Source organism: Glycine max, chromosome 2 (genome assembly GCF_000004515.6).
Source record: "Glycine max cultivar Williams 82 chromosome 2, Glycine_max_v4.0, whole genome shotgun sequence".
In the NCBI taxonomy this organism is placed as follows: domain Eukaryota; kingdom Viridiplantae; phylum Streptophyta; class Magnoliopsida; order Fabales; family Fabaceae; genus Glycine; species Glycine max.
In genome coordinates this window covers 45,174,552-45,188,144 of record NC_016089.4, presented here as the reverse complement: position 1 = coordinate 45,188,144, position 13,593 = coordinate 45,174,552, and the positions used below count along the sequence as shown (strand labels likewise).

The 13,593-nt window shown below is 32.3% G+C and overlaps 1 protein-coding gene across 1 annotated transcript; it reads left to right on the top strand.

The window, feature by feature from the left end:
* Positions 1 to 1,409: 1,409 nt before the first annotated feature.
* LOC100795086 (protein NUCLEOLAR COMPLEX ASSOCIATED 4) lies at positions 1,410 to 8,948 on the top strand. Its single transcript, XM_006575434.3, has 14 exons — positions 1,410 to 1,927; positions 2,012 to 2,085; positions 2,329 to 2,390; positions 2,533 to 2,584; positions 2,907 to 3,007; positions 3,246 to 3,322; positions 3,535 to 3,636; positions 6,864 to 6,922; positions 7,008 to 7,182; positions 7,482 to 7,655; positions 7,811 to 7,952; positions 8,090 to 8,147; positions 8,276 to 8,381; positions 8,518 to 8,948. Exons 1-14 carry the CDS (start codon positions 1,493 to 1,495, stop codon positions 8,656 to 8,658), a joined length of 1,758 nt encoding a protein of 585 aa, XP_006575497.1. The 5' UTR covers positions 1,410 to 1,492; the 3' UTR covers positions 8,659 to 8,948.
* The last annotated feature ends 4,645 nt before the right edge of the window (positions 8,949 to 13,593 follow it).

Here is a 13,593-nt window from a genome sequence, read left to right as displayed (position 1 = left end):
TGGGTTATGTGTTGTGACACCAAGCGCAATATTGTTGCACCAAGTGTAGTACCTTCACAAAGCATGTGTTGGAACATTTGCATAAGCGCTAAGAGCATCCTTCAATGCACTAAGCATAAGACATCCAAATAACATGCTTGGAACTTTTGTACAATGGTGTTGAGCGCCATCTAAGTGCAAGAGTAATAGAGTAATACAGGTTTCCAATCAAGTAGTTACTTTCATTATTAAATTGTATGTCCACTTATGACTACATAATGATAATAAATGCCCACATATGAATGATGGAAAGTCTTATTTGGTGAAAGAATGATAATTACTCCTTTAGTCACCAAAGGATGACAATAGATTTAAGTTAGCAAAATAAATGTGCATAATACTTTTATGTATCCTTTTCGACAAGGAAATTTTTTTTGTCCCCTTAGGTCCTCAAAGAGCGGTAAGGGAAGAGTAATGATAAAGACAAGAAAGACACTTCCTGAAGAATGTGAGCTCAATTCAACCACAAGATGAAAAAATAAAAAAATACAGACTAATAGATGACACATACAAAGTTTGAGATTTATTTCAAGATGCATTTTATTTAAGCAAATTGTTAAAGCTGTACACCAAATTAAATCTCAAAGAAAAGTTTTATAAAATTTATGTAGTTTTGACATATATGTTTAAATTGTTGCATATTAGGATACTCATTGAGATGTCTCACTAATTTAAGTTTCATCCTCTAGATTAAATAGATTCAGAATGACTATGTACCAAGCGTGAATTTATTTTGATATGATTCTTGTATCTTCTTAGGCTTACTTTTGAGATACTTGCTTTGCTTTTTTAGTTAGAGACCTCTATGTTTGGGATTCACCCTTTGCATGTATATAATGGTATTTTTGAAAAACGTGTGCACAAGAAACATTATTCTCACATAACGGTTGTCATATATTAATGCTTTCATTATCAACTAGAGTTTGATGTAGATTTATCATAATATCCACCGGGTAATGAAAAATAAGTTTTAACAAGAAAAAAATTAAAAATATTTAATATCCACACAAACAAATTTACCATGTGTTTCTTTTTCATAAGCTAAGTAAAGATTAAAAAAATATAATGATATTTTTTCTTATTATCCATGATGCATAAATAACAATCAATTTATCGATGAACTTTTACGGATCAAATCTAAACCTTAAAAAAAGATTATTTAATTTGTAGATTGGACTTAAGCAATCCTTCTAAAATATGGGCTTGGCGGACCGGTCTTTATAGCCTCCCCTAATTAGATCTATGTTGTTGACGGTGGTTTCACCTTGTGACTTGTGAGGGGTAGTTGTATCCATTTAAGTCCTTTCAGGGGTGCAGGAAACAAAACAGAGGTGCAGAAAGTAATGGTCAACTAACTAAACTCTCTCTCCCTCCCTCCGTCTAAAACTAAAACCCTCAACACTACTAAATTAAACCTCGTGCAGCTGCGGGGCGTGTTCTTTTGTGCCGAACCATGGATCCTCCAAGGAAGAAGAAGAAAGGACGATACGGCGTCGCAGAGCTGAAAACCCTAGGGAACCAGCTTCTCTCTTCCGCCTCGCACATCAACAACCTCCCTCTCCTCCTCACCTTCGTTTCCCCTTCTTCCCCTCCTCACCACGTCCTCGAATCCCTCCTCTCGCTCCACTCCTTCTTCCTCCCTCTCCTCCCCAAGCTTCCTTCCTCCTCCGCCCCCTCCTCCGCCGACGACCAATCCGAGTTCATCTACCTCGCCTGGCTCCGTTCCAAGTTTGACGAGTTCCTCAAGTCCCTCCTCGACGTCCTCGCCTCGCCGCAGGGAGATGAGACGCTCAAGGAACTCGTGCTGGACACGCTCATGGAGTTTGTCAAGGTCGCCAATGGCGGTGCCTTCCACTCTTCTCTGTACCACAAGCTTCTCCATAGTATTGTACGTTATGCCAATTTTGTCGATAATTGTGGTTGTTTTCGTTGTTTTGATTCGATTTCGTTGATTTTGGATTGATACTATTAGGTTTACTCTTCTAGCCCCCCTACGTTTTTGGTGGATTTACTGGCGACGAAGTATTTCAAGTATATTGATGTTCGGTATGGATATTGTGCTCTTAAGTTCTTTGCTATTATCACGGTTTATGGTATATACTGTATTATTTTACTATTAGCCCCTTTTATGGAAGGCTGAATTTATGTAGAAAGTGTTATGAGGATGAATTTGTTAGTCCTTGATTGAGATTCACTGACATGATTTTACGTGCATAAGTGTTTAGTGCATAGCTCATGTTGGTTATGGAGTTTTGTTAGTTTACTGACTTATTAAGTTACTTGGTGCAGCTATTTTACGTTTATAAGTCTAAAAAAGCTCGCTAGTACTTTGGAGGGAAAAGATGTCTCAGGTGCGTTTCTAGCCTATATTTTGTCTTCGTCTTCCAATTCTTAACGTGCAAAATTGCAAACAGGAGTTTTGTGTGCTGTTTTTTCAATTTCCAACTATTTGAGTATTCTCTGTTGGATAACTCATTTGCTTATCATTGTCAGATGATAAAATTGCAAGTGCAGATGGCACCAGTGAAAGTCAATTGAGCTCAAAGTTAGTGAGACCTATAGCCATTGCTTTGAAGCTACTTCTCTTGTTTTCTATTTCCTTCCTTTGTCAAGATATGTTTTTAGATCATCATAGCTGGTTGGCTATCATCTGTGTTAAATGACTATTTTCTTTTGTCATAATCCATGCTTACAACATGCTATAGTTTTGCCGCTCAATGCTGTCTAGTGCAATTTTAAAGTTGTACTTTTCTGAATTCTTCCAGGGAGACTTGGTTCAAGTTATGAAACTAGGAGATGAATAATTTACTTTAAATAACCATAATGATTTAATTCTGTCGATAACTTGAAAATATACTCTTTTTCAGTATGGAATGTGTCATCCACAACATGTATTACACTATATCACATGTTCCCCCACATAAAGGCTCGGATAATACATCTGATTTGGAAATGTGGAGCAGCTCAGGTAACTGTTTGCTCATTTGCTTGTTAGGCATTTTGGTTTTTAAAAACTATGTATCATAGTGAAGATCAGAAGATCTTGACTTTGATCCTTTTGAGGTCTATACATATGATGGAATATTTAGTGTTTTCTTCTCTTTCTCTCCTTAATACTTTGTACAATCTACAAATTGCTATTTCTTTTTAGATAAGAAACTATAGAAGTGTACCTGTATTTGTAATTTGGATTTTTTTGTCCATAGAAAGTGACCATAAGCAACTCTCTGGAGATAAGGGTGCTGATGATAAGCCGCAGAAGTCCCAGAAGCCTAACAAAAATGTCAGTTATTATTTCTTACTGTTTGCTAAGTTAAATGCTACTCCCCATTTTGTTTTTTCATTATTGAGGAACTCTTACCCTCCAATTTCCTAGTATATATTCATTTTAATGAATTTATATATTGAAGAGCCTTCTCATTTGAAAACTCTTGTAATTGTTTGTGTACTTTTTCATTTTTTACTGTCTACTTAATTTTCATTTTACATGTATAGGTATTGTCAGCAGCCAAAATTGCGAAGAAGATGAAGTTAAAATTTACTAAAGCATGGATTGCATATCTTAGATTGCCTCTTCCACATGATGTTTACAAAGAGGTAATCTACAAGTTATGCTTTTGAAATTTGAACATAGCTGAAACATGGTGTGAATGTCATGTAAGATGATGTCTCAAGGTTGTCATGAGATCCAATGTAGGAGTGGAAGGGGGGAAGAAACACACATGGTGGAATTGTAACACTGGTCGTAAGATCCTAGTAGAATAGAAGTACAATATATAGCCAACATTGTCCATATGTTCTCCATTGTTAATATAATGAGAGTTGAATAATGACAACTGTTAGTTAGTTAGTTGGACTAGTTAGAAGAGATTGGTTATATATAGGGGAAATTACAATGAAGGGCATTCTGTGAATTTGATAGTTTGTGTTTGTGAGAAAGGAGAGATCCTTTTTGAAGGGAAAATCCTTTGGGGGGTGGGGGGATTCTGTTCTCCATTATCTGTTCTTCAATCTTCTATAATTCAGTTCTATTCTTTCGGTTTTCTCTCTCCAGTTTCCATCTTATTTTCTGTTTTGTTCTTCAATAATATTCTGAAGAGAAGAACAAAGTTCTTGGCACCCAAGTTGAACTTGAAATTAGATCAAAATGGAAGAGAATTTCAAAAAGAGGGATAGCTGCATTTGGATGGTGTTTCACATGCAGAGACAAGTGATTAGGGCAATTTTTTTTAAAGGAACCATTCTGGGCTGGGTTGTAAAACCTGATCTTTGTGTTGATGGATCTGAAAGTCATTGAGAAGCGGCAATCCCTTGATTCTACATGTCTACCCGACAATCTCACAAAGATCCTACCAATCTTCGATCTTACATGAGCAAGAAATGGTTTAAAAGTTGTAGGTTCCTATGTTCCTAAAAGTAACATTGTGATTTTAACAATGATCATAATAATTGTAAATACGGTGGTGTGGTAAGTGGTAACCTTTTCTTACCATGCCTTGAGAATATTGGTTGCCCTTCCCTTTAAATATTGGGTCCTTACTTTATGTGTAAATATATCCTGACGATGCATACAGCCCTCTCCTGTATCATACAGGAGAGATGATAAAACCTTTTTAATAGTCCTCAATTGAGGACATCCTGCTCAATTTTATGTTTCTTTTTGTAAAAGAAATAAATATTGATAGGCATGCCAGTAAGTTTCTTTAACAAATAGAGGTTGTGGTTCAGAAATCTGGATATTATTGTTTTTTCTGGAGTTAAGATGGTTTCTGTACTTACTGTGTCCTTAATGCCCTCCACTTTCACTGTCATTATAATCTTGAATCTCTGCTAGCTAGAAGTCTGATAGATACCCATTAGTTAGGTGGTTACAACAGTTAACTAGTTAGGTTAGTTGGTCAAAGAAATAAATCATGTTGCCTATAAATAAGAAGAGAGCTTAAGAGAGAGGACCACTTGTCATTTGCGAGAGGGAATTATTGCCTTTCTAGTTTCTAGTAAAGATACCAACTACCAAGTTTCTATCAAATTCCTTGTCATCAGGTCATCAACTTTTTTTGTTTTCTAGGAAAGAACAGATTAATTCAGCTTGTGGCCTTTTGTTTTTCATTCAGAACCTTTATTAATCTATGAAGCTTAAATAGTCTTCTGTTCACAAAAATCATTGGTTGCAGTAAGATTCTTAATTAGCTATATATATCATGGGTGATATTAAATAAACTGCCTAATTATAAATTATAATAATCATGCATTGGGATGATAATAACTTGTCGTTGTTATCTCTATACTCAAAACAGAGAGGCCTTCAAGTTTAATGAAGGTAACTACTTCAGTACTTCTTCATATATGGGATGGGCACTAGGAGCATATAGAAGGAACAAACTTGATTATAAAAGAATATCATTATTTGGGTGTAATTTTGATTATTTGACTCTGTTTATACTTTATAAGTCCAAAATTGGCTAGGAATATGGTTAGAATACTTCTTGTAAGACATCCTCCTCCTTTGAGCTAGTTTTTAAGATGGGCCTAGTCCTTTCTTATATGCTTATGGCATCACAGCCTATCTACTTTTCATATTGGGTCACCTGTTGATGTCCAGTCTTGAAAATTTCACGCTTTTGAAGTCTAGTCTAGTCTTGGGCATGAGGGGGCTGTATTAAGATTTCCCACATTGGCTAAGAATGTGGCTAGAATACTCTATGTTAAGACTTGGGTAATCCTCCTCTTTTGTGCTAGCATTTGGAAGTGAGTTAGGACCAGTCCATTTCTAATATGGTATTAAGGCCTACCCAATCATGATATTGGGTCACTTGCAAATGTTCAATTTTACAAACTTCACTTTCTAGATATTCAGTCTTGGGCATGAGGGGGTTGTGTTAATATGTTCCACATTTGTTAGGAATATGGCCAGGATACTCCTCATATGACTTGGGTATTCCTCATTCTTTGAGCTAGTTTTTGGGAGTAAGTTAGGTCCAATCCATTTCTAGTAGTAGTCCATACATTTCAGGACCTTGCATGAACATCTCTGTGTGTGTTCATAAGTTGTTTCCATGTGTACCTGCTTGCTTATGTGCACATGTGTATGTGTGGTCTGTGTTACTGTTAGGATTAATATGCAATATGCATAATTTGGAAAAAGAGATGAAAATGTAAACCGAAGGGAACCATGAAGAAAAACCTAACTGTCTATATGGGCAATTGGTCCTTTATACATAACGTTAGGACTTGGGATGCGTTATGACACAAAAGCTGTTCTATACAAACTTTAGAATACAACATTGGTTTTCATATTGATTTTTGATCTTCACAAAAGGTAGATTGCTGTGGTGAAGGATATGCGGGTCTGCATTTTTCTTGTTGGAAGAAGTGGTGAGATTTACAAACCTGAATAGGTTCAGATGTCAGTAGTTTGTCTGGTGCAAAGTAATTGGTCATTACTGTTATCAGTGCCATTTTCTTACTCTAATTTAAAATTTGAAAATATTACAGAGAGGATAGTAATCAGATGACTAAATAAGCAATCTTTGGATAATACAATTTTTTGTTGAAGATATTTTATTTGTGAATCAGGTCTCAGATACTTTTTAGCATATCATATGATATATTACTTACCTAATCTATTTCGCTTTGTTTGATTTCATTTTAAGTATGTAAAATATGAAGGTAAATGGTAATTATTATTGTGGTGATTGTATACGTGGCATTCTTTTTTTATGCCTTTGTTTTATATTTTATGCAACTGCATTATTATATACTTCTGCTCTTCATTAGTTTTTTTTCCCTTTCGATTTCCTGACCTGTGATTTTTTTATTACCAGGTTCTTGTTTGTCTTCACCAAGCAGTTATTCCTCATCTATCTAATCCCATCATCTTATGGTAAACATCTATGTTCCACAAAGTTGGCAATTTATTATGGTAACTAGATGTTGAATCTGACATCATGTAACTTTATTGTGTGCAGTGATTTCTTAACAAGATCATATGATGTTGGTGGTGTAGTTAGTGTGATGGCTCTTAGCAGCCTTTTTGTCCTAATGACCCAGTATGGATTGGAATACCCAAATTTCTATGACAAACTATATGCCCTCTTAGTTCCATCTATCTTCATGGCAAAACATCGAGCAAGGTTTTTCCAGGTGAATCTTTGTTAATAATTTTTTTCACTTATGACAAATAAAAATAACAAAAGTGGAATTTTGAATTAAAAAAGAATGCTTTCTGTTCAGCTGTATGAAGGACATATTAATGATCTATTAAATTGTTAATTTTTTTTTGTAAATTTTCTATGCTTGGCAATTTGGATAATGGAGATTAAGTTAGTTGGCTAGCCAAATTTGTAGAGATTAAGTGAATGATAAGAAAGATTTTGTTGTATGTAAATCCTGTGCATGTGCTGCTTGCTGACAAATGACAATATGCAATTTCCTAATTGCAGCTTCTTGATTCTTGCCTCAAGTCACCTCTTCTTCCAGCTTACCTGGCTGCTTCCTTTGCAAAGAAATTGAGTAGGTTGTTGCTTTCAGTTCCTCCTTCAGGTGCATTAGTTATTACAGCTCTGATACACAATCTTCTGCGTAGACATCCTTCAATCAACTGTTTGGTGCACCGGGTAAATACAGTTTTCTTTAATCTGTTTTTTGTTTTGTCTATTGCTTAAACTAATCATTGATTTCTTGATTGCATCTTCAGTACTGGAGATGTTACTAAGGATCATGTTAAAATATTACATCTTGATTGAACTTGTAATTTCTGATATATGAGCAGGAAGATGGTGTTGACGAAGGGAAAGGGGATGAAGGAATGGCTACTAACTCGGATAATGCAAAGACTGCCATGCCCAGCCAGAAATCAGGCATTGACCATTTTAACAGTAGTGAAACTGATCCTAAGAAGTCAGGTGCTATGAGTAAGTATCTTCGTTATGTATTGTTGACTAGTCTTTAAGGAAATAAAGTCAACTAGTCAACTCTTTCTTGGTGGTAGAGTTACATTTTTTTCCTGGCCTTCTATATTTCTTTTGCTGATGAAGATCTCTTGGAGCAGGGAGTTCTCTTTGGGAAATTGATACTATTCTTCACCACTACTGTCCTCCTGCCTCACGGCAAGTGTTTTGAAATTGTTGCTTTATTCCTAGTTTTTCTTTTCTTCTTTCCCCAATTTGATTTCAAATGTCATATTTGGAATTTGACATACTCCCTTAAATGTTGCGTACTTTGCTTGTGCTTTTAGGTTTGCTTTGTCTCTTGGGAATGATTTGACAGTCAGGGCCAAAACAACTGAAGTTAATGTTGGTGATTTTAGTGCTGGTTCATATGCAACAATCCTTGGAGCAGAGGTGATATAATAATTGCTCTATTTTTCTTCGCTTCTCATGATGTGCTTATGTTGTTTGAATTATAAAAGGAAGTAGAGAAAGATGCGCATACTGCTCATTGTCTTGTATTGTCTGGTGACAACTTGCACCATTGCAGATATCGCGGAGGGTAAAGCAGGTTCCCCTAGCATTCTTCAAAGCAACTCCTTCCTCTTTATTTTCAGAGACTGATTTTGCTGGTTGGACTTTCAAATGTGAAGAAACACCCAAAATGATCAATGACAGGGAGAGTACCTAAGATTTATCGTAACATGAATGCTGTTCTGTGAAATGACTCAACAGAGTGCTCACCATTCATTGTTGTCCATCTCGGAAATGTCTGCTTGTTTTGTGAAGAGATGTCACTTGTTTGATTTATTTATTTTTACTTGAGGAAGCAAATCATAAAGGAAGAGGGTTTTGGGTTGGGGTGAGCGCCTGGGAACATGTTCGAGTTCCCTTGTGGCTCACTATTGGAACATAAACTTAAGATTAAATTGAAGTGTTAGATGTAACATTCAGAAGATAAATTTTGCCACATTCTTTTTACTGCAGTAGAGTAATTTGTTCCTCAATCTTTTAATTCAAATTTGTTCCTCGCCCTAGTAGTACATTATTAGAATCATTCATTGAGTTGTGGTATAACTTGGTAAGGTTGCAGCCACATAAAATTTATGTCATCGAAGAGTACCGAGTTACTTGTATGGCAAGACAAATTAACCTTTTTCACATTTCTTTTTATTTCGTTGCATTTTCTGGGTCTAATACGGTGTAGTAAGCAAGTGAAAAAATGAAGTTGACGGAGTTTCACTCAATCTCTTCTGAAGTCTCGGAGTGTAGTGGACCCCAACAGAAGATGTGGTAAAAACACACTTAACACACAAATTAGAAAGTATTTCAGAATGTGGGTGAGTTTCCAAGTGAGTGCATACCTTTCAGTGGTGTGTTTCTTACATAATATGTGGATATTGTTGGAGTATTGAGATTCATGACTGGTAAGCCGTTAGACGGTTTGTCATTTATAATCGGTTGGTTGGTATTCAATCTTTTGATTGTAATGGGTAGTTGTTGAGTTACCGTACCAGTTGCTTTTTTTTTCAATGGTTGTCAATATTTAGATTGTATTGAAATACATAGTCCGTTGGACTCTATTAAGTTGGGATATCGGTTCAGAATAACAGTGATAGAAGGCATCAAACATGTTGCAGAGTAACACTAAGATGAGTTGTACATATAAGAGAAAAATAAAGATGCCTAGTGTTAACTCGTTGACAAATGTATCAAATTGTTACAAGTAATCGAAAGTCCAAGTGTCGAATTCACAAGGATATTGTTTGTATTTAGATTAATGCAAACTCAATTTAAAAGTAATAGATAAAGAATTTAAAATAAAGATAAGAAAATAGACAAGATAAAGATTTAAAGATCAAAATAGAAGATAAAGAAAATATGAAAATAAAAGTAAAAGAGAAGAAAAAAAGATTGAGATAAAGATAAAAAATAAGATTAGAAAAAAGAAAAGAAAAGATGAATGTGATGTTGTTGGTGGGATCTAGCATGTCCTCTTTGTCTAGAATGTATGAGTTTATGATTTTTCTTTATCAATTTAGGTGATTATATTTTGCCCACGGTTCATTCACTTGCTCCTGATTTCTCAGGAGCCTATTTTATTTATCTATCTTCCAAATTTCTTTCCAAAGACTTAACAAATAAAATGCATGAAGTATGAATTCTAGATGTTTGTAAGAATGCATGGGCATAAAATTATCATTCTATGTCTAGCAATGACTTTCTTATGAAATCTTTTCTTTTTGTTCTATTCAAAGTTATCTTCTTTCTAGTGTTTAACATCTAAAACTAATGCGTAAAAGAATACAAAGATGAATAATGCAAGATAAAAACAGAAAAGATAATAGAATAGAAAAATCTGGAAAGAATCCTATTGCATTGATAAATATGAACTACGTCATACATCATTTTGACTTTTTAGGCCTGTCATACATCATTTTGGCTTTTTAGGCCTGTCAGGGTCTAACTTGGGGGTGAAATAAATAATGAGATAAAATTTACCCTACCCGAGGGGGTTAATGTGATGTGTCTTTCTGTTTGGCCTGACTCCCTTTTTATAGTTGTTGTATTAGACTTGAGCCTGATGCTAAAAATCTTCATTTTTGATATTTTCTCCATCTTTTTATCTTTTAATCTATCCTCTTTTTCATATCTACAAGTCATAAATAATAAAATTATCAAATCTTAATATTTAAGCCAAAAATAACTGCTAAATAAATATTTTTAAAGATATTTTCAATATATTTCTATTATCAAAATAATTCATATTTAACAGTTATCACCTAGTTTATTTTTTTAATATACTATTTGAATTTTGTATTTTACTTATGTAAATTGTCATCCATTGTAATTTTATCCAATTTGACTTAGATGTCTCTGGTGTCAAAGATACATATGATTTAAACAAAAAAATCTAAAATGATGGTTTACTTTCATCACAATATCCAATAATAAAATAAAATAAGACAATAAAAAGGTCTTCATAAATGATGTTAGAATTGATTTTTTTTTTAAATGATATAGGCAATATGTGGATAAGCAGATTGAATTAAATAGAGTTATTCTAGTCTCTTTATAAAAAAAACAACTTATTCTTATTAGATTATGTTTGACAAAATTAGTTGTAAAATTAACTTATTAAATTAGATATATTTGATAAAACTAACTATTAAAGTAATTAAAAAGTATAAAATAATTGAAATAAATTTTTTTATATTCTATTATTTTATGTTATATTTTTTTATGTTAAATATTCTATTATTAATCTTATACTATTTCTTAAAATATTTTTAATCAAGTTTAAAATAATATAAGAAAATACACTTAAGTAGACATTATTCTTTTATTATGTTAATTAGTGTAATCATTAAAATAAATCTTCTTGTATAAAATTATTCATAAAATAGTAGATAAAATATGGTGTTAAAATAATAAATTAAATATTATAAGTGGTACAATGATTAAAATAAATATTGTAACATAAAAAATTTAAAATATAATAATAAAAAATAAGCCTATCATCTATTATTATCAATGTCTTGGTTTATAATGCTAAATTAATAAAATAAATAGTTTAATCATTAAATTAAGAATGTAATATAAAAATAAAATAATGTAGAGTAAATCTATGATCTATTATTTCATATTAAATTAACAATATTGTTGTGCACTTCTTTCATCTTACTGGATGTATCATTCATATTTTTGTTTGTGTAGATTTGTGTAGAGTATATTCCACTTGGGTACTTGAGTTTGTGTAAATTTGTTAGCACCATCAGCTTGACAAAGTATTTTGGTGCTACTACCATCTTGATCATGTGCTTGGGTATTACTAAGCTCACTTAAATACAACACCTTCATCTCTCTCATATTGAGTGTCTTTCTTACGAATTTATTTATTTCCTTCTGCACCATCCACATTCTCACATTTCACAACTTTCTCACATTTCACAACTTATCAATGTTAGGATCCATAGAGGGTACAAACATTTTTCATCGGTTACTCTTTAAACAATTGACTTCATAATTCATTAAGTGAATAATTAATCATTTACTACGAAATTTTTTAACCTCAGGTTTTTCTAAAAAAAAAATGGATAATTAATCATTAAACTAAATCTTATAATAAATTACTTATATTATAAATTAACTATAACAATATATGTAATAAACCATCCTTAATTTTTTTGTCCCACCACTTCTTTGAACCACTAAACTTTCTTGTAGTAGGATCCCACCCTAAGTCAGTTTTCCCAAACTTCAAAAACTTTCAAATGTGCCAATTTTCATATAATCATACTTGTTCTTTAATGTTTTGTAAAAACATTTGCGGTTAATAATGACTTCAGATTCTTGATTAATGTGATTCTATTTAAATGTTACACACCCATTCTTCCTAATGAATTTGATGCAAAGTTCACATAAATTTTTCTTACATTAATCAATCCATTTAAAATTGATCCCTTGCGTATTATCATTAGTTGAAGTCATCTTACAAATTTATCAAAAAAGTATAATGAATGAATTGAAGTAAAAATAAAATAAAATATAAAAAACCCAATTGTGCATCATAGTTAGAAATATAATACAAGAGCAATTTCATCATCAAGTATTAGAAATCTTGAATAGCATATTAAATTTTATTGTGCATATAAAAACCCAACACAACATGTGTCAAGAACTCAATATCAATAGATAATACAAAGACAAACATAACATGTGTCAATAACTCAATATCAATAGATAATACAACAACATAAGACATGACCTTTTTTTCTCTCATGCAAAACAGATTATCATTATAAGACACCATGCCAACCAAATTACAAAAGTAAAAAATAAAAAAAATAAAAAAAAAATCTAACTGTGCATCATAGTTAGAAATAACATACGAAAATAATTTTATCATCAAGTATTAGAAATTTTGTAAGAGCAAATAAAATTTTATTGTGCATATAAAAAACCCAACGCAACATGTGTCAAGAACTTAATGTCAATAGATAATGCAAAGAAACAAGACATATGACTTTTTTTTTTCCTCTCGGACAAAACAAATTATCATTAAAGAAATAAAGCATGCCTACCAAATTACAAAAATAATGCCTTACAAAAAGGATGAATTATCTTATATCACTAAATTCATAACTTATGAAAATCAAACAAATCTAAGCAAATAATACCCTCACTGAAAATTAAAAATACCATTACCTTGACACAAAAAAAAAAAAAAGGTTAGTGTGGACGAATCAAAAATGTGTGGGGGGAGAGTGTTGCACATTAAAGAAAAAAAAGAGACAACAAACATATGAATGAATAAAAAAGAAAAATAATAAAATTTTGATTTATTTAAAAATGATAAATACATTAAGGATAAAAAAAAAGAAATATAAAAAATTAAAAATTAACGTTTTAAAAAATGACTCTTCAAATAACATTAAACAATGCTAAAATTTACTAAAAAATTATTAAAAAAAACTTGTTTATCAAATAATTAAGTCAATTTTGTAATTACTAAAAAAACTAAAAATTAATTAAAATATCTTGTCAAAAATAACTTAAACATTAAAAAAAAAAGTTGGTGTACAAAATTTATTTTTTCTCCTCATCTTTTCCTTGCATACATCCA

What these genes read in the sequence shown, in the direction of transcription:
- LOC100795086 (XM_006575434.3), top strand. Translation starts at nt 1,493, where the DNA reads ATGGATCCTCCAAGGAAGAAGAAGAAAGGACGATACGGCGTCGCAGAG. An exon ending in TTCAAGTATATTGATGTTCG is followed by an intron (nt 2,086 to 2,328) that starts GTATGGATATTG and finishes TACTTGGTGCAG; the next exon opens with CTATTTTACGTTTATAAGTC. An exon ending in GGAAATGTGGAGCAGCTCAG is followed by an intron (nt 3,008 to 3,245) that starts GTAACTGTTTGC and finishes TTTTGTCCATAG; the next exon opens with AAAGTGACCATAAGCAACTC.